The sequence below is a fragment of the Pygoscelis adeliae genome, unplaced genomic scaffold (genome assembly GCF_000699105.1).
Source record: "Pygoscelis adeliae isolate BGI_AS28 unplaced genomic scaffold, ASM69910v1 Scaffold156, whole genome shotgun sequence".
Taxonomy (NCBI): Eukaryota; Metazoa; Chordata; class Aves; order Sphenisciformes; family Spheniscidae; genus Pygoscelis; species Pygoscelis adeliae.
The window spans coordinates 4,919,301-4,938,607 of NW_008825016.1; the positions used below are offsets into that span (position 1 = coordinate 4,919,301).

General features: G+C 44.3%; 2 protein-coding genes across 2 annotated transcripts in view; both read right to left on the reverse strand.

The window, feature by feature from the left end:
* On the reverse strand, positions 1 to 7,912 carry F7 (coagulation factor VII (serum prothrombin conversion accelerator)). The gene is made up of 8 exons (XM_009326277.1): positions 7,843 to 7,912; positions 5,459 to 5,619; positions 4,857 to 4,881; positions 4,650 to 4,763; positions 3,649 to 3,789; positions 1,375 to 1,481; positions 751 to 871; positions 1 to 539 (listed from the first exon to the last, which is right to left on the reverse strand). Exons 1-8 carry the CDS (start codon positions 7,910 to 7,912, stop codon positions 1 to 3), a joined length of 1,278 nt encoding a protein of 425 aa, XP_009324552.1.
* Positions 7,913 to 14,594: 6,682 nt separating this feature from the next.
* Positions 14,595 to 19,307, reverse strand: part of MCF2L (MCF.2 cell line derived transforming sequence-like) — a 92,468-nt gene continuing 87,755 nt past the window's right edge. The window contains exons 27-30 of the mRNA XM_009326278.1: positions 17,963 to 18,096; positions 17,223 to 17,335; positions 16,997 to 17,100; positions 14,595 to 16,869 (exon numbers count right to left, since the gene is read on the reverse strand). Of these exons, the coding sequence (XP_009324553.1) occupies positions 16,775 to 16,869; positions 16,997 to 17,100; positions 17,223 to 17,335; positions 17,963 to 18,096 (446 nt within the window). The 3' untranslated portion in view covers positions 14,595 to 16,774. The remainder of the gene's footprint in view (positions 16,870 to 16,996; positions 17,101 to 17,222; positions 17,336 to 17,962; positions 18,097 to 19,307) is intronic.

Below are 19,307 nucleotides of genomic sequence, written 5' to 3' on the forward strand. Positions count from 1 at the left end.
TTAATCCATGTTTTTCTTCAACCAGTCGATGTATTTGGATACCCTTGTGTAAACCCCATAGCTGCCTTTAACAGCACAGCCCTTTCCCCAGCTGACAATCCCGGTCAGAAACCAAGTGTTCTTGTACTTCGTAGCATGAGGTCCACCACTGTCTCCCTTGCAGGAGTCTTTAACGCCGGTCAGGTCTCCTGCGCAGAACATATTCTCTGTAATATTTAAATCGGTCTCCTTTTCACATTCTTGTGTCTTTACACGTGGCAAATCAACTCTCATCAGAACAGAAGAGGTGGCACCTCCATCTAGTAGGCGTCCCCACCCGCTCACTGTGGAGAACTTGATGGAGGACAGTTCATGCACTGCAAACCGTTTTTCAGGCAAACATATCGGCACCACGTAATCGGTGAGATTCACAGGTGTCTCCAGGCTCAGGAGGGCAATATCATTATTGACTTGTCCATTCGTGTATTCTTCATGAATGATTATCCTGGCAACTCCACTTTCTTGCTCAGTTTTCTCGTTGTAATTTATTGCGTGTTCACCTGGAAAAGTTATTAATTGCAGGTCATGCCAGGCAGCTCCTTGATTCCTCAGAAGTTTGAGGCAATAGGGGGTTTCTAGTCTGACACCTCTTAAGGACAATTCCCTTATACTACCAAAGCCTGCACATTTTGTGTTTTACTCCGGTTTGTCAGGATGAGAAGCTGCCACCACAACCACAGCTTGATAACATCAGCAGGGAAAGATACGTACCCAGTCTCACCCGAAGCTGTTTAGGATGAGTATGCTCCAAACAGTGAGCTGCAGTGACCACCCACTCTGGGGAAAGCAGGGTACCGCCACACGTTTCTTTCTGATTCTGTATTATAAGGGCCTGTCAGGATAAAACAAATTTATGTCTTACATCAAATGTGCACTTGACCTGAATCTCAGTAGTCAGGTTTTATATTGCTTCTTTCTGTCACTTTATGCAACTGCCTTGGAGAATATGATGCTGATTGTCTGGAGAGTTGAGGAGGGGGGAGTCTTTCCATTGACATTTTCTCCATCTTGTAGTATGGACCCTGCCTGTTATGGCCAAGAGCATATCCTTGCAAGCTGCAGCTAAACTTCTTGCTGGCAGCAAGGTTAAGGACTAAGGGGTCAGGAGATAGAGGTTGTATTATCACTCCGCTCCTATGAAAGCAGGCACTGCAGAACAAGGCTAAGATGCATGCTTGAAACAGGTGGATCTGCTGGCTACGGATGAAGAAGGAATCTGGTTGTCCAGACCTGGCACTTTTTATGGATTTTTAACATAACATTTAAAACAATGAATTTAAGATAGTGGTTTCATAAGGAAAAAAAAAAGGCAATGAAAGATTTCTGAAGACTCACTTGCCATGGACATTCACCTGGAGGACAGATTAAACCACCTACTATTCTCCCCTGTGTAGTTGCATTTTTTTTTGCCAGTACTGGTATTTTTCCACATGGGTATTTCACTGAAAAAAAAAAGAAAAAAAAACCCCAAAGGGCAGCAAGTGTGATTTTATTGCACTGAATTCACAGCAAAATGTGTAAGGTCTTTAGTGAAGTTATGTTAGCTGAAAAACTGGTTTCTAGTCTGGGAGCATGGGTTCTCAAAAGTAATTTAAAGCAGCTCAGCAGGTAAGTAGTCTTTTTGTTCGGAAACAGCCAGAAATGCTTTTACAAATAGAGTGCAGGCCCATACAGTATCATTGACATATATTCACCTACCACAGGAGTTTGCAAACAATATACCTGCTTAAGATACATGTCAACACAATGAGGTAGGCTGCAGGCTGGAGAGCAGAAGTGACTCTGTCAAGCTTTGTAGTCTACATATTTTCAGCAACCCTGTTGACTTTAACTCAGTTATACTAAGTGCACAGCGTCCACGGCAGGGTGAGACACAGGCTTAAGCGTGGGACGTGCAGCTTGCTATCCCTTGTTTGGGTGGACCCGAAGATCTCCTAAGAGCAGACACGATGTCTTCTGGTATGCCTCCCGGCAGACTGTGCCTAGTTTGCTTGGGTCCAGAGCATCCTTGATTCTTCCGGAGTGCACATCTCAGTCTAAGGTCTGTTTTTAGCCTGAGCAAGCATGTGAAGATTGGCAATATGAGAATAAAATCTTGAGGACTGAACCTGCGACTGAGCTGCAGTGCAGAGGAAGCCTTGGTGTTTTCAGTACATCCTTCACCCAACAGAGTTTTCTCTTCAAGAAGAAGGAGGTCTACCTTTGGGTTTTTTTGTGTGCCGTGTGGCTGTGCTGTAACCAAACACACCGTTCCTTACATCCAGCAGTCACTCTGCGATAACACTGTGAGGACGAGTGCTCACCCTCTGTCAGTTTGGGAGCCAGGGCCCTATAGTCTGCGCTGAGCTGAATCCGACATCCCCGCGGATCTGTAATAGCCTGAACGTGCTGATTACTTCACCTGACGCAAAGACAGCATCAAGCTGTTACAGGAACAGGCAAGGTATGGAGAAACGGGACTGGCTCGGTGGTGGCAGCTGGTGGAAGTTCAGCATAGACGTAACACAAACCCATACCCTCTAACGCTGTATGCGGGGCAACGCAAGTTTGGGTGTTTGAAAGGGACATTGTGAGAGATGCCAGAAGGACGGTGAAGGGACTGGCAGTCTGGCAGTTACACGGTTTTGTCTCCTCGCAACACACGGTCAGTGCTACGGGTATTTTGGTCCCCAAGAAGCAAGCAGCAACAAATACGTCTTCCTCGCAGGGGAAGACAGGCTGAAAAGCCTGTGGGGGATATTGAATTCGTTGTTCTCAGCTTTTAACAAAAGCAGCTTCCCCATCACGTGATATTGCAGAATCTGCTAATAAGGGCTAAGCGCATTACTAGACATTGTTTTCTAATGAAATTGCTGTTGTTGAGAGCTAGGCTGTCATTATCAGTTCTCTGCATGAGTGCTCCATTGAGGTGTGTGTAGGGGGGCATTACCCCTCAGAATTACTTCGCATGCTCCCTGCAGCTCTGTCCATTATTTTCATATCCCCAGGGGTCTCTTTTTCCCCTCTAATAAAGTAATTGAAGTAGGCATCTGCAATGGAGTCAGGTGCCAGCTTATGTGTTGGAAAAATAATTAACTTGTGCTATCCTAGTCCCGGTTGAAATTTACCGTGTTAGATGAGTAAGAGAAATATCTAGCCGTAGCGGCTAGAGGAACATCAAAAGTGTATTGGTCCTACTGTATAGGTAAAAAAAAAAAAAGAGGAAAAAAAAGAAGAATAACTGATTTTCTCTGGTTTTAATAGGTCTCTTCCTCTCTTGACTCCTGTGCTGAAATAAATATGGTAATAAAATCCATGGTCACAAATTCAGATTGGAGATCCAACAGTAAAACAATACTGCCCCAAAAATATTTTCCCAAAATATTTTACCTCTGGGGCCAGGAAGGAGGGGTCCAAAGGGCTCCCTGCTCGGTGTGCACACTTCCCCAGCGGCTCTTCTGGGGTGTCTAACTTCCACCAGAAGCCCAAACCTACTGCTCTGGACTCTGCCCTTGAAGAAGAGGTGGGGAGCTGGTGGCTAAGGGTCATACCTTGCACCTCCTGATGTGTACGTGAAAACTTTTCTTCCAGGGCTGGCTTAGACTTAGCACCGGGCTAGTAGTATCTTACCTTGGGGAATGCAGGACACGCCATCACTCGCTAAAATGTAATCGTCCGCACAGAAGCACACTCGTTTCTCGGACTGCTCATCAGTACAGTACTGTTCACAGCCGCCGTTGTCGTAAATGCACTTCAGTTTGTCAGCCATGGCTAAAGTCAGAGAAAGAGTATTTATGTTTCCAAATGTGGATTTTGGTGCTTACCATGAGTCAATTGCAACTTGAAATGTTGACAGGGAAGCAAGGCAGCAAAGCAGATTTCTCTGACTTACGTACAGTGACTGCATGAAAAACACCTTCCATTTGGCAAAAGCGAGGCAGACCTGGATCTCCAGGGATTAGAGAGGAAAAGTCTATGCCTAAGAACTGAACTAAATTACTCTGCATTTATACAGTATCTGAGCTGTCTGGAGGTGGTGTAACTGTGTGGTAACCACCATAATACACGACTGAAAAGTTGTAACTATTTTGTATTTTGCCATTTGGCAGAAGGATGCTCTGGGATGACCATTGAGACTGCCTGGTGAGACTTGACGAGTGCCTAGTCCTTGTTTGTGCTCAGCATGTTCTGAGGGTACAAGTGTAACACTCAGCGTGCAGTGCCCACTGAAATCAATGGAAAGACTTCATTAACCGCTGGACCTGTCCCCTCGGGCTTTGGAACATGCAGCGTAGTTCTCGTTCACATACTGCACCGAGCTTCTACATCAAAGTAACTTCAGCACTTGGGTAGGAAAAAACCCTCCTCTGTTTCTCTCAGACCGGGCAAAAAAGGCAATTTTAAAAAAATTTTTTTTTACAAAATCATCATAGGGTAATAATTATCTTGGTGCCTTGCAGTGCCTGACTGCCAGCTGGTTAGATCCATCACACGATACTGCAGGCAGTGTGAACAGTAGCTGTCACTGCTAAAATGATGCAGAATGATAATAATTGCTACTGTTTATCTCAATGCCTTGCATTTGAATTAATAATGACATCTTTATTTTGTTAAGCTATGCAAGAGCTGACCTTTTTCACAGCTTTTGCCTTCATATTCGACGGGACAGCGGCACACGTAATCCTGAAACTGGTCGTCACAACTCCCGCCGTTCTGACAGGGGTTGGAGTCACACTGGTTAGGGTCTGTAAAAACATTCAGTGTCAGTCCGGCTCACGCGAAGAGCTGCAGCAGTGGGAGCGTTTTCGCAGCTGCTAGAACATCCCGAACGATCGTACCGGAATAGATGTGCCAGAACTCTTTCTGGAAGAAAAAGATGCGAGATTTAATTAAAGAAAAATTAACTCAGGTTAAGTCCTACAGCCCTTGTAGTACAAGAGGGGTTACAGGAAGCCACAGTGATGCCCCTTTGCCTTTGTAATTTATAAAAGTTGATATCCATAAAATATTCTAAATTATGTCCTACATTCTACATTATTTTTATATACCAATAGAGGAGGGCACCGTGTAACACACACAAATAGGTTATTCATCAATAACCTCCATATAGTTGAGGTGGGATTGACTGAAAGAGATGTTGCACAATACGATAATTTAAGGTATTGTCAGGCCAGGAATTACTAGGGGGCTGGGAAGACGACTTAGAGAGCATCCACTTTCCCACCATCCCCCAGATCAGTACTGCCTGGGCTGGCCCATGCAGTATGCCCTCCTGCAACTCACTCCTGCTGCACGTCCCCCTATAAATATAAGAGAAAGACGCAAGCAGCAGGACACAAAGTGCTTTTTTTTGCTCTCATGGTTTAAAGTGTCAAAGCACACCCTTGAGTAGGGGGAGTCCATCTGACAGCGAGTGCTCACCCAGCCCCGCATTACTTACTGTCCTTTCATCATCGTGGTAAATCTCTCTTGCTTCCTCAAAGGAACACTTTTCTTCCATGCATTCTCGCTCTAGTGACCCCAGTTTTATCTCTTCGAAGAAGCTGTTGGCCCGTCTTTGCCGTTGCAGAACGCTGCTTGCCTCTTCCTGCTTTAGAAAGACTGAAAAACAGCGGCATGTTCTGTTTGTCGCACAACTGCGCTCTCCAGACAGGGAGGACAGGGGGACGATTTCCCCTGAAAGCTTTCCTGCTTCCCAGGGTTTTTCTGAGATGCTTTAGAAAAGAAATGGGCAAATGTGAAAGAGCCTCCTTTCTCTGGCCTGCCTCCCAGGTAAAATGGCAGCACGTGAATTTTACAGAGCCCAGAGCTTAAGAGAAGATGGCATGCTACACCAGCGTTGCGTGTCAGTGATTCCTAAGGTACCATTGCACATCGTATAGTAAGTCTCAACAGGCACAGCAGAGTTTCTTTCGATTCTAGCAGCTGAAAAGCATGTGTTGCTTTATCTAGCGCTGACGTACATGGTGACACCCGATTTTCCTGTACTCGCTACAGTAAGTCACTGGTGACAGGTGGACCACAGCCACCCCTAACTAACTCCCCAGTGCTCCATTCCTCACCCGTGTTATCTCACACCCCTTCACTCTTTGGCCCTGCAGAAGGGACTTCCCCTGCCACTGGTAGACCACAATTTTAGAACCACCGCTTCAATATATTTATCTTTAGTTTTCTTCTGTAAAAAGGCTACATTAAGGTACATAGGAAGGCTAGACAATGCTGTTTGCATTGCGGATGGCTCCTAGCTGCTGCCAGCACCATAGACCACAGCCACGTGGGTCTTCCCCCTGTGCGTCTCTGCCGTGCTTTGGAAAGACACTGGGTACACAGGTTCAATAGCAGACGTGAGCAGAGCTCACAGCGTAGAGCTACACCAACTTCCAACTGACAGAAGTATTCACTGAAAGAGTTGACAGCATTGTCACCACGCTGATCTGCTCCTCAGCTTCAGGATACAAGCACATCACACAACTATGCCCTCCCGGTATAATTCAGGATAATGAACAAGAAGTCCCAGTGCTGCGGTATACTTTTGCTCCATGTACTACACAGAACAAGTCTTGAAATAATTAATTTTGCATTTTTTTCCTCCTCCATGTCAGTAGGGGATTCAGGAGCTTCATGACAACAATTTACATTTCAGCGCTTTTAACTATTTCACCTGGGATTGTGGGTAGATTTGGGGATTGAAGCTGATGTGTATCACCTGCCTTTCCCACAGGACATTCTCCACTACATGACCCCTGAGAGAGCGGGAGTTACCTCCTACCTGCTGGAAGGGCCCTGAGGTGGTTGCTGAAGGACAAGGCTCATGTGGGTCCTCACCGACATACACACAAACATAAATCCTGGGAGGGTTTATTCCAGTCTGGTGAGGTGTCTCTAAACATTTGTGTAATCAGAACATTTGCTGAATTACATGCAAAATAGTAGGAATTTTCCCTATATTTCAAAGTTATTTGAAGGAATAAAATATTGTGTGGCGTGCATTGAGTTTATCCCAGGTTGCTTCATAAACATTTGCCCGTTGTAGGAATCTCAGCTGGGTCTTTCTGTGTGATTTCAAAGTCAGGCTGTATGCATTTAATATGGCTTTCTTCAAAGGCTTTTAATTAACCTTCCACTGCAGGTACATGACACGTGTATCAGTGCACAGGCACAGGCTCCGACAGAGGAGCGTGCCTGGGCACATGGCTGGGGACATCCTCCCGCTTTTATTTCGGCGTTTTTCCACTTATTTACATTGGAACGCTTTTGATTTTGCTATGTATTTGTCCAGCTTTGTTCACTGCAGTGTGGGAGACCCAGTCAATGCCTAATTGGGAATCTGAAAGCACCGGGTCTGCTTTATTAATTTGGGAGCCGATTTTCAGACACGTACTGGAGCCACCGAAGAGCTACCACCTCACTGCCTTCTACTGCTGCCGAAACAGGGCGGATCCTCACCTCTTTAATTTCTCATCAGCTGAATGACAGACTATTGATTCTTTGCTTTGAAAAATACCACAGTTCAATATGAGATAACAATAAATCCAAGTTCCTTTTTTCACGTAGTGGGCAGACAGCTGATGGTTTCCCTGCTGTCTGTGCAGTGAGATAATAGATTCACTTAGCAGTCTAGAGGTCCTTTCCTTTAGTTGGCAAAATAAGCGTGTGGATGCCATCACTGAAAGCAAACAAGAGCCTTAGAATAACTCGCAGGCACAAGCAGAGGCAGGACAAACATGCAACAGTGCTTAAAACTTGCAATGAAAATTATGTCTGAGTAACAGGAGAGAGGTCCGTTGCCAGTAAACATAATTACAGCCATATCCTACGACATACCTGCATCCAGAGAAAGAGGAATCAGTAGCAGAAAGCAGAGAAACAAAGCCACGCGCTGCCTGGAAACCATGATGAATCCTGCGAGCCAGCGTCCCGGTAGTGTGTTGACATTTCAGCAAGGACTGTTTGGCCAAAGAGCTCAGCTTCAAATGCTCAGAGCCAGAGGAGGGGCCGGCGAGTCATGGACACAGAAAAAGATCCATGACAGTCCAGCAAGCTGCGCAGAAGAGCGCATGCAAATCCTGCAATGTGCCCTCTTCACACAAGCGGGGAGCTTGGTTTTGAAGCGCGCTCTCCTGACCTGTGCAAAGGCGATGCTGATGACACAGGCTGCTACCCTGGGCCTTCATTTTATACCCAACACACCTTTTTCTTGACAAACATAGATGCCGGGACCCTGCATCTGTATGACTGGCACTAACTTGGCCACATAGCCCAGCATGCAGAGAGCAGTGACGTGATATTTAACTTGAATCGGCAGTCGAGATACGGCCTTTCAGTGCTTTGGAGTATGATCGAACCACTGACATCTGTCCTTTCCCATTTTTCCATCACCAGTTGAAACTCTGCACTTCTGGCTGAATTTACTTGGAGACACTAATTAACCAGCAGGAAACACCCTACACTGTTTTTCTCCATCTTTACTGCAAGACCTATGTGGCTGCACAAGTTGTACCAGCTGGAAGAGGTGCTAAGCTGATCCACGTTATGTTTCATTAGTAACGATAGGGGTTTGAGGGGCTAATCTGCAGGCAGTGTTTTAGCTGGAACACAAGCAGTCCTCTGATTTAATGGAAATCAATTAATGGCATCAGACTAGAGAGCTGACAACATTCTTGGGGAAATATTTACTTAAGATAGCAGCGAGGTAAAGAGCATATTTGCCTATGAGAAGTGAAGCATTGCCTGAGGGCTGGAGGATTTTCCAGGCCGTTCTCCCCTTCCTGCGTGGAAAGGAAGGGGGGTCAGCTCTGCATCTGAACGCTACAGCAAAAGAAAAGCAACAGCTGGATTTTTACTTTGCTGCCAACGCTCGGCGTAACTCCCTGCAGAAGTCGTGATTGCTTAGGAAAGCCGGGCTCCTGGCCATTCTTCGCATGCTTTCCTGTTATTCAGTGGCGGTGCGCACAGCTGAACGTCCTGCTTTGAAATTGCTTTCCCAAGAGGGGGCATCCAGGCACTTCTCTGGATCGCAGCCTGGCTAATTCCCAGCAGCCCGGTTCCTGGGGTGGTCGGGGACCCGTGGCAGGTCCTGTCCTGGGGCAGAGGAAGGAGGCCAATTACTGGAATACAAAAGGAGCTACAGCAGCCCAACGCTGTCCCTGCCTCTGCTTTTTGGGAACCCTCTCCACACCTCACAGCCTGCCAACGTGATCCTCCTCTTTGTTTGCTTGCCTACGGCAGTGAGTTGAAAATAGCAAGGGCATGTTCAGCTTAGCAAGACTAAAGCTAAGCTTGTCGGAGCTGCTTGAAAACTTCTCTTTGTCTCATCTTCTTGGGGAAAGGTCTATCCCTGTCTATTTGAATGAGTCACACAGATCGGAGCATGAGGCTGTGCCTCCCGCACTTGAGGCCAGCCTGGGTCTGCACCCATTGCCCCCCCCGCCGTGTTTCCTTAGGCTGGGTGGGTGTCTCCCTGCCAGGGAGGGTGGGGTGCCCTCCACTCCACAACAGCATCACAGCACCTCTGCACCATGGCACCCCTTTGCTTTCTCATCTTCTTCCTCCGTAGTGTGCAGATCCTGTACATCCTTTAGGACTGATGCAGTATTTTCATTCTGTCTTCCTCTGCTGGCATCCCTTAAGCATGAAAGATTTTGCTTTTATTGCTTGGGAATACAGCCAAACACTCACTATTTTTAGAGCCCAGGGAGAAGCCCAAGTGCTGGGAACAGCAATCAGTTCACATGGGGACAGTCCTTCTTCCAAGAAAAATTCATGCGATTAGGTTTCATCAGGGATGACAGGGGTGACCATGCCCATGAGGAGGGTCGCTGGGGATTCAGCAGTCCCAGGACTTAATTACAGCTCTTTGCTCGTGAACCTCATGTTCACAGGTCTTGTCTCAAAGCTGTTTCCTACTAACTTCAGCCGGGCCACTCCTTTGGTTAAAGAGCTGTGTTTTTAAAGAAGAGCTCCCCTTCCTTACTCTCTTACACCCTAGCCAGAGGAGCAAACGTCAGTTCGTTAGCTTTTCTTCCCCAGAAGATCCCTAAGTCTTACTTCGTTTTCCTTCTTGTGTGGTCTTGCTGTAGTTCATGAGAATTGCCCTAGTATTCTGCTCTATAAATCTCCTTGCCAGTGCAGGCTTCAGCCTTGGCTTATGTTTTCTGAGCAATTTCAAGTAAAATATTAATGCAAACATGCACCCCTGCTGCTCATGGGTGCTACTAGAATCAGTCTGGGGACAGCTGTTCAGAAAATATGATTTAGGCTATTTTTTAGTGTATGCTTTATTTAAAAAAGTATTTGCTTTATTTAAAAGAAAAAGTTAATTAAACATGAAAAATGTTAACAATGTGAAATAAAAAAATCTAAAGCAGAAACATTAGCCTGGAAGACGTGATTAACTGATGTCTCAGAACATACCATTCTTTATTCTTGTTTTGTTTCCTACTGACATTTTTCAAAGAGAAACTCTTACGAATTTGCTATTTTTAGTTTCATATTTGGGGTTGAAGAGAAGACAGGTATGGAAGCTATTGGGAGCTGTGCAACAGGTCACTGGTCATTTAAACATGAGTTTTCTAGTCAGCACTCAGGAACAACTTAAAAAAATAAATCAATAATTTCCATTTCAAAGAGGCTGTGGCATCATTTGAGTAAGCTGACAAGGCTGTGTCTAGGTAAGAAAGGTTTAGGAACAGGCTGCCTCATAAATTTATGGAAAATTCAATTTAGATCTCCAATAACAATAGTAACTTTCCATCATTCATTTATCAGACTAATTAAAAGCAAGCCAAGCCTGTGATCAAGTTAATAATTTCCTGCTTCTGTTGTTTTAATCTATAAATATATGAATATCATGCCGCTAAGCTTTAAAGCGGATTATTTACTTTTTAGACCTCAAAAGAGAACTATTTCTTTCCAGGAGAAAATGACTTGCCTGTTGACTGAGTTCTGTATCCCTATAGAGCAAATATTTTCGTAAAGAGGAAGTAGAAGATGGGGAGATAATATTTTTGAGAATTTCTTTGTGACCGGCTCTGAATGCACGCACTTAACATTTTATTTTTTAATCTTGACGTGTGTTATTTCTTCCTCTTCTTTTGCTGCCTGAGGAGGATATCCAAAGACACCCGGTAATAAAGGAAACAAAAGACACAGAAAAATTAGATTTAAAATAAAGGCAGTGTGCCCCAAAGTTTGTTTAAGCCACCTATCTCAGTTGGTAATAAGAGGTATTAACTCTAGTACAGCCCTTCTCTTGACTGTGTCCCAAGACCATCACAGCTGCCACAGCACCACTGGTAAATCCGTAGTCTTTTAAATGCAGCTGGGGACCTTGCTGTCTGGCCAATTGATGTGAAATGAGTAAATATAAAAACCTGAAAGGTGATTAATCAATTCACTTCAATTGATTTGTCAATTAGCACCAAACCAGCTAATCTGAGTAAAAACCTTTCAGAATAGAAATGCAAAACCTGATCCTTGATTTTCTACCACCATCTTTAGGCTGCTGCTGGTACAGGCGGCGGTGGCCGCAGTGGTCCTTGGGAGAGGTGCAAAGATGCCCAGCAAGCATATTTCAGTACATCATCTCTTCTTGTCTTACTTGCTATCGGGATTTAATGTTGTGGGTGATTTTGGCCTGTCTCCGCAGGGCCAGAGCCGTGGAGGAGCTGGCAGAGCTCCTCGTGGTTTGCCTTTGCCCTGGCTGCGACTCGACCTCTCCTTGCGAAGGGCTGAGGGACTCATCTTCTTGCTACACTGCTAGGTTGGATGAGAAAACGTTGCCACTTTGTCTTGCAGCCTGCTTTTTGTGTACACCACGCTGCTTTTTTTCTCTCGAGGCTTGGTCTAGACATAATGCTGCCCCCAGGTTTCTCAAGAAAAGGCTTAAGCTTTGGGTGAGGACGCTTCACTGTGAACGCCCTTCGGGCCAAGCAGAACGGCTGGAGCCCATTGACGGGGGGTGTGTGGTGTGTATTTATTTACATATGACGAGGTATTCTGAGCTAACCATGTACAACAGCACACGAGCAGCCGAGGGAGAGAATGGATGCCGAAACAGCTGTACTGGCCTTACCCATGCTCCCGCAGAGCCCTCCAGCGCCTCGCTGCCCTGGGCACCCTGTGCCCCTGCCCTGCTGCCTTTGGAGGCTGTCCCTGGTGGCAATCGTGCTAACATTGCAGAGGCTGTGGCCACGGGAGCAAGCGAGGGCCCTACCGCTCAGGGAGGGGAACAGTGCGCCTGTTCTGGGAGCTGATTTGGGAAAAAAACTGCCTGGGGAAGGGGCGGGGGCGATAACTGAGTTGCTCCCTGGAGATGGAGGGAGCACGGGTGCAATGGTGCAGCACTTGGGAGGCAGGAGGGGAGCTTGCTGCTGGACTGGCAGCAGCCAGCTACTTTGGCAGATAACATGCAGCATTTTTTCAAGTTAAAACATCTTTGTGCCCTGTGCTCCTCGCCCCACCAGCCCCACATGCTTGCCTCAAAAAATAATCCATCCTCTGCACTCTGCACTCTACCTTCTGATCTCTGACTGACCAATGTGTTACAGCCGAGCATAGCAGCTTGAGGTGCAAAGGCTTGGAAATAATGTGGAAAGGAATAAAAAAGCCAGGAGAAATCCAATACAACCTTGCTGGTGAGGGAGCTGGCATCCCTCTGCCTGAGCTCTGTCTCAGGAGCACCTCCTGCTGCCTTTCAAGCAACAGCTCACCAATTAAGGAGACCAGGTGCTTTGGTCCCCATATTGCTATTTGAGCATGTTATTGCACAGCCACCTGCATAGAAAAGTGACACGCTCCAAGTTTCACAAGCCTTGAATTTCTTTCCTGGTTGTATTAAGGGAAGAAGGGGAAATTTTATAAATAAGTGGGACAGCATTTAAAGAGGGTTTCTGGAAGTTCCCTGGAACAAAGTAAGTGGAGCACATCTAGTACCTTGGCCAAAGACCTTGGGTTGTCCTCCTGCCGCAGCTGGCCTCATCCTGTCAGGGTGTTTGTTCAGGGCAGGAGCAGCTATTTATCAAGTGCTTTGCTATTTAAAGTGAGAAAACTACCTTGCCCTCTTAGAGTCTTTGCATGGCCATTCAGTTCTTTCCAGCCACTTATGAGTCTCCAAAAAATCTCATCTTTATCTTCCTTAACAGCTGTTAAAATAAACAGTAGTTATTGCTAACGTGGCCATCGCAGCTTACATGCTACATATTCATCTCCTTTCAAATGAAAGCCCAGAGAAACTATTTCAACATCTAAACATCTTATTTTGATAATACGGTACCTAGACACAGTTTACACCAAATCTTAAGGGACAACAGAATCTGGCTCTTCTATTCCTACATCCTAAGTTAAGGGAATTGAATTTGGGTAGCTCCCCCGTACCAAGCTGATCCAGCACTCACCCACACAAATCTAGGGAGACTGCTAATTGTGGGGACTTGCGCGGACACTCAGAACTTTACAGTGCAGTTCATAATAACCACCTGACGTATGACAGAGAAGGGGAAGGGGAGTCCCTGTCATTTTGAGAGAACTGATGTAAATGCATTATGGTCCAAAGTCCTCAGTTTGCTCACTGACAACATCTGTGGAGAATGGAGAAAGGGTTTTGAATTCCAAGTAGCAAACAGCCTCTGTATTTAGGGAAGACCATGCTCCAACTTTGAGCCAGTTATAAGAAACCCAAGATAAGTCCAGTGTTTGCAATAGGAAATAAACATCATTACAATTAAAAAGAAATCAATCATTATTAGGCTTTTATATAGAAAACTCTTACTTTCCACTAAGGTAAATCTGGGCTGGAATTCTTTCATTCTTTTGCTGTAGCAAGTATGATGTGGTTGTGCGCAGAAAGGCTGGACCCCCTTTTGCTCAGAACAGTAGGAATACCTACTACAGAGGTAGCTGTTATGTTAACAAGACCAAGAGTAAATGAAAGCAATCAAATCCCAGTGACAGCTTAGCTGGATCGTGTAATTGCACACGGCCACCAACTCAGCCCAAATCACCCCAGTTCAGTGTGAAATTCACCTCCTACCACGGCGTGATGGTCCTTAAAGCTGTTAAATCAGTGAATGCGGAAACATGTTCCTCTTCAGATGCTGCAAGTGTGAATGTGGTTTCTTGTTTCTCACCCAGCTGCAGCCGTTGCCAGACTTGGACCTCCAACTTGTTCTGCTAAGACCAGAGGATCAAGAGGAGCGTGCGTACAGGAGGAGGGGAACCACGGGATACACAGCTTTCTTAGGGAAAACACAACAGCCGTGCGCCGTCTTTCAAAAAAGGGTGTGTGGGAGAAAGGGAATCAATCCGATTACCTGGCACTGGCTTTCATTTCTTATCCTCAGCCTGCAGACATGCTTTAATTCCCCAGTGCGCCAGGTAAGCGAGACAGGACCACAAGGGTAGAATGGTGTTTTTCTGAGATGGTCCAGAATGAGTAGGCAAAGGATTTGAACACACGGACCCTGACAAGCAACAGCCAGACCCACCCGGTTTTCTGTTCCAAATCCTTCAACCTATCTCTGTTTTTATATGGCACCCGTAAGAAGCTTTTAAAATAAAACACAGAGCATGTCTATATAAAGGCATTCAGCAAGAAGCGCTGAAATTTATTCAAATTTTCATAATTACAATAGAGACCTCTGACTTTGAACTTCTAATTCACAACAGCAGTAAAAAAGGAAATGGTGAAATGGGTTGTATTAAAGTGCAACGATGTGGAGAAAACCATCAAAATAACACAAATGAGGCTGTGGTGAGAAATGAAAGGACAGTCTCATCCTAGCAATGACAGCAATATATAAGTAAATTATGTTACAGAAAATTTACAAAATAACTTACATAGATGGAGATAAGCTGAATCTCATGTTGCCATTCCATTGTTAAATATCAGACTAAATATTCCCGGTCAGCCCAGTATTATATGGGATAATTAAAAAAAGATCAGAGGATTTCTGCGTTGGAAAAGATGCCTGAAGTAAAACCCTGATCGGCCTTTATATTGCAGTATTGCAAGAAACCTAAGTATTTATGAATTGTAAAGTGACACATTCAGCAGCATGAAGACTATAAATACATCTTTTACATTGATACATTATATCTACACACATATACATATTTACACACACATATATATACACACAAGCACATACATACACGTTGATATGTACATAAACGTGTGTGTGTATATATATGTTTCAATTTGTACTGACCATGGGCACCTGCATTTTGATTGCGTCTGGGGTAGGGTTGCCTTTGCAACTCAGGAGTAAGATCATCCTTTAGAGTGTTTGTCCTTTACGTTTCCTAAGCTGCAGCCTCTAAAATCCAAAATTCTGGCATAGACTTCGGGGCCCAGCCATCAGAGGGTCTGATGATTAACAGCAGTTCCCATTGCTTCTGAAAAATTACGCTCTTAATGTCCACATTATTTTTAAGTAATATGATACATGAATCAGTTAAAAACCTATTTTTGTACAAGTAAAAATATTTGAGAGATGGACAGGAATGAATACAATATTCCATACACGCACACAGTTCTGGACTGTTTGTAAGGATGAAGTGCAAAGAACATCTGACAAGGTGAAAATTTACAACATTGGCTTACATCATACCTTGAAAAATGGCAAGTTTAGCATTACCCTTCCTTTAAAAAAATTTAAAATACTTGGCTGTAGCATAAACCTGACTCTTCTCTAATAAAGATTTTTTTTCTCTCCCGTGCTCCCCTTTTATAGAAGAACTATGTCGTCGTGTTTTTCTCTTTGAGTAAATCTGCAAACACTGTTGACTAAAAATACGTCTGGTTTCTAGCCCTCATAGGTTCGTCTGAAGGAAGGGTCTTGACCCATAGCGCAGCCACAAGCTTCCTCTGCCTGTAACTGCATGTTAACTGTGAAAGCTGAAGGTAACCATGCAATTACCTTTTATTAAGAAATCATTTAGTGAATAAGAACATTTGTGTTTCATTGTGCACCTGCGTAAGGAAAAAGATACTACTCAATTGCCACGGCTATGTAAACTCAGTGATCTTGGTAAAGAATTTGGTTGTGAGGCCAAAATACCTCGGGAAACAGCTATTCCACTGCACACATCATTAAAATGTTGGAAACGATAAAATAATAGTTTCTTTTGAAGCTGTTGTGGTCAGTGAATTGATCATGTCTGCATCCCAGTCTCTAGGGAGCGGAAGAATATCCTGAAGACCCAAGAGAGGAGAAAAGGCTGGACCAAACCTCCTTCCTGGTTGCTGTAAGAGTCACATTGGCTGCATTGACTGAGGTACGTCCTTGGAGAAAGGGGGTTTTGGGGAGGAGAAATTGTAAACTCAGATTTATTTTCTTCACACCTATCCTGTACAGTGATTGCTGTGTTATTAGTTTACAATAAGGATTTAGCACTGAACACATTTTGTTTGCTCACATTCAGATCCTGCCTGTTACAAAATGATACAGTTCTACAGAAACCTGATTGTATATCAAGGAGAAAATGTGTTTTATGCTAAGAGCTCTGCAGCTTCAGACTTCAGAGCAGAAGCCTTTGCAAGACCCTATTTCAAATCGTTTAACTTTTATTCATAACTTCACATTCCATGCACTTTTCATTGGGATCTTCTGGAGAACCTGTAAAAATCACCAGTGAAAATACTCAAAGCTGGCAACACAGAACCGGTGGTTCGCTGTTTGAGTCCAACATCCAGAACTCTGCACAAAATGACAAACTCCGGATTTACCTTCCGTGGAGGTGGGGTGAAAATTTAATGTTAGCCCTTAATGTCCGAGAAGCTGGTGCTGCTGGCATTGCAGCTATCGCTGCAACTTGATGATGTGCTCAAAGTGCTGGAGGCAGTGCCTGATTCTGAGAAAGGGAAAGGAAAGAAAAAAAAACCACAAGAAAATCTGATATGGTTATTGTTTTTCACAACTTACTTTCACAATAGGAATCTTCAGAGAGACAGTCATCTCATTTATAATAAATAGCCTACCAGAGCTGCTTAAAGATTGAGCTGATTTTGAATTGCCTATGAGCATCAGCAGATTGTTTGCTGGGATCCAACCTTCTCTACCAGTGCTCAGGTTCTTTACATACCTAAAATAATATAAAAATAAAAAGTCAAATTGCTTCCTTTCATGCCTTTGAAAGTTTTACCCTAAACAACTGCCTTCCAAACATAGTTCTGCGTATAAGTTTCCAAACACAGATCTGCGTACCAAAGTCCATCCTCCCCTTCACGAATCAGTTGAACTAGATCTCCACTTTTCACTGTAAATTCTTCAGAAACTCCTTTCTCATAATCAGTCACAACTGTATATTTACCAGGAGTCTAAATGCATACAGAGGAAAAACATAAACAAATTATTTCTATTGAGTAATTTAAGGTATGTTGCAGCTTTTGTTATGAAAATTTTTGTACTTTTCCCTCCTTTCTCGTGCACATACATGCTGAAGACAGTGTAAATATACATACTGAGAGGCAGTAAAATTTTGCTGTTCAGTTACATGCAAATTCAGTACATGAATTCTCACACCCTGAAAAACATTCAGTGAAATGTTTCCATTACAACAATTAATTCAAATATCTACAAAAAAATCCCAAGAAAAAAAACAAAACCAAAACCAAGCTGGCAAACTAGTGGCACGATGTATGTGTGGAAGTCTTAACATGGTAGCTGAGCATGTCATTGCTTGACTGCTGCACTATATGGCACAAGCAGTCACGGTCTCACTGGTCTGCGCGTACACAATGGCACAGATGGACCTTCCCAAGGTACAAACACAAAGCTGATTTAAGAGAAGGGGATATTTTCCATTCCCTTAGGAATTTTGCCCTGCTGAGGATTTCAAGGCAGACACTTTCCTTCCTGCAAGCTTCAAAAGCATTCCTACATACTGCCACACACAACGGATCGGTAACATTCGCTTAGCTCGATAGGAAAGCATTTCTGGTTACCAGCTTCATCTCGCCTCCCCCTCCTCCTCCTCCTCCTTCTTCCTCTGCATCCGATGAATTCAGCGGATCTTCAGCACTAGACCAGCCATCATTTTCTTCAGATGCGTCAAGAGAATGACATGTTTTAGCCCAACCTTGGGGAACAAACAGCTGCCGGTTAACTTTGCAGCAGTGAGCCACTGACTGGGAGAAATGTTCTTCCCACTGAAAAGCTCTTAAGCGATCAGCATAAACAAGAGGAAAACCGTACACAGGGAAGTTTTTACAGCCACTAGGTGAAATTCACAGCTGGCAAAAGTTGGCCTGTTTCCATCAGAGTAAGTGGAGCTGTGGCAGTGCACAGCAGTGAATGTGGCCCTTTGGATTTACATAGAGGGACACAGATGGAAAGAACGCAAATTCCCAACTCAAAAGAAGCTATTTCTCCCTTATACAAAGATAAACGATGGATAGATAACTCTTTTTCTTGGGAGGAGGTAGAAGACAGGAACATGCACCCTATGGGAAGAGGATGAACACATGGGGTTGTCACCCAAAGGAACCTAACCTGCCTGCTGGAACAAGGGATGGAGGCACATAGCTTTGTTCAAACTGTTGAGCACTTAGAGCTGTCAAGAAATTCAACACAAGCTACAGGCACTCTGTACTTCACCTGACGAGGCAGCTTATTATTTAAGGGTATTCAGGCGCAAGGATTACTTAATCACACTGAATTACCTTGGTGTTAAGTCATTGCACCGAGCACCACAAGAACAATCTCCTGCCTGTCATTTATTGCCAAGCGTTCCTTTTTCTCTCTCAGGGTGAAGCATTTCATTTATTTACAAGGCTGAATCATATCCAGAGTGCACAAAATCCTTTTCCAAATAAAACTACAGTAAGTTTTACTAGTGGGATGCTTTTCACTGAGGTCAGCAGCTGCTAATAAACGTGTCGAGCTTATAATGAAAAAAAAGTCATGATAAAAGACAAATAAATATTTGTAAGTAAAATTTTGGTTCAAGCAAAAGGGTAACAACAATGAAATTCAATGAAAAGAATGAAAGGAAGAACAAACCTCCCAACTTTTATGTAACTATTAGTTAAGTTGAGAAAACACCAGCATTTTTGCTCTCCACTGCTTCTGAGGCATTTGTCGCGTGGCTGGTCATACCAGTGCATTAGGAAAAAACCTGAGCATCGTCAGAGTGAAGCCAGAGCAATCTAAGAATCATAAAAAGAAATCACACCCAGAGCACACCAAACGGAGTGGGACTTTTACCTCGCCTGCGCTGCTGGATGACCTGCACAAGGTTTGAAGTACTGACCCATTTGGCCCTGTCCAGGGTTAAGAATGAACTTCCAT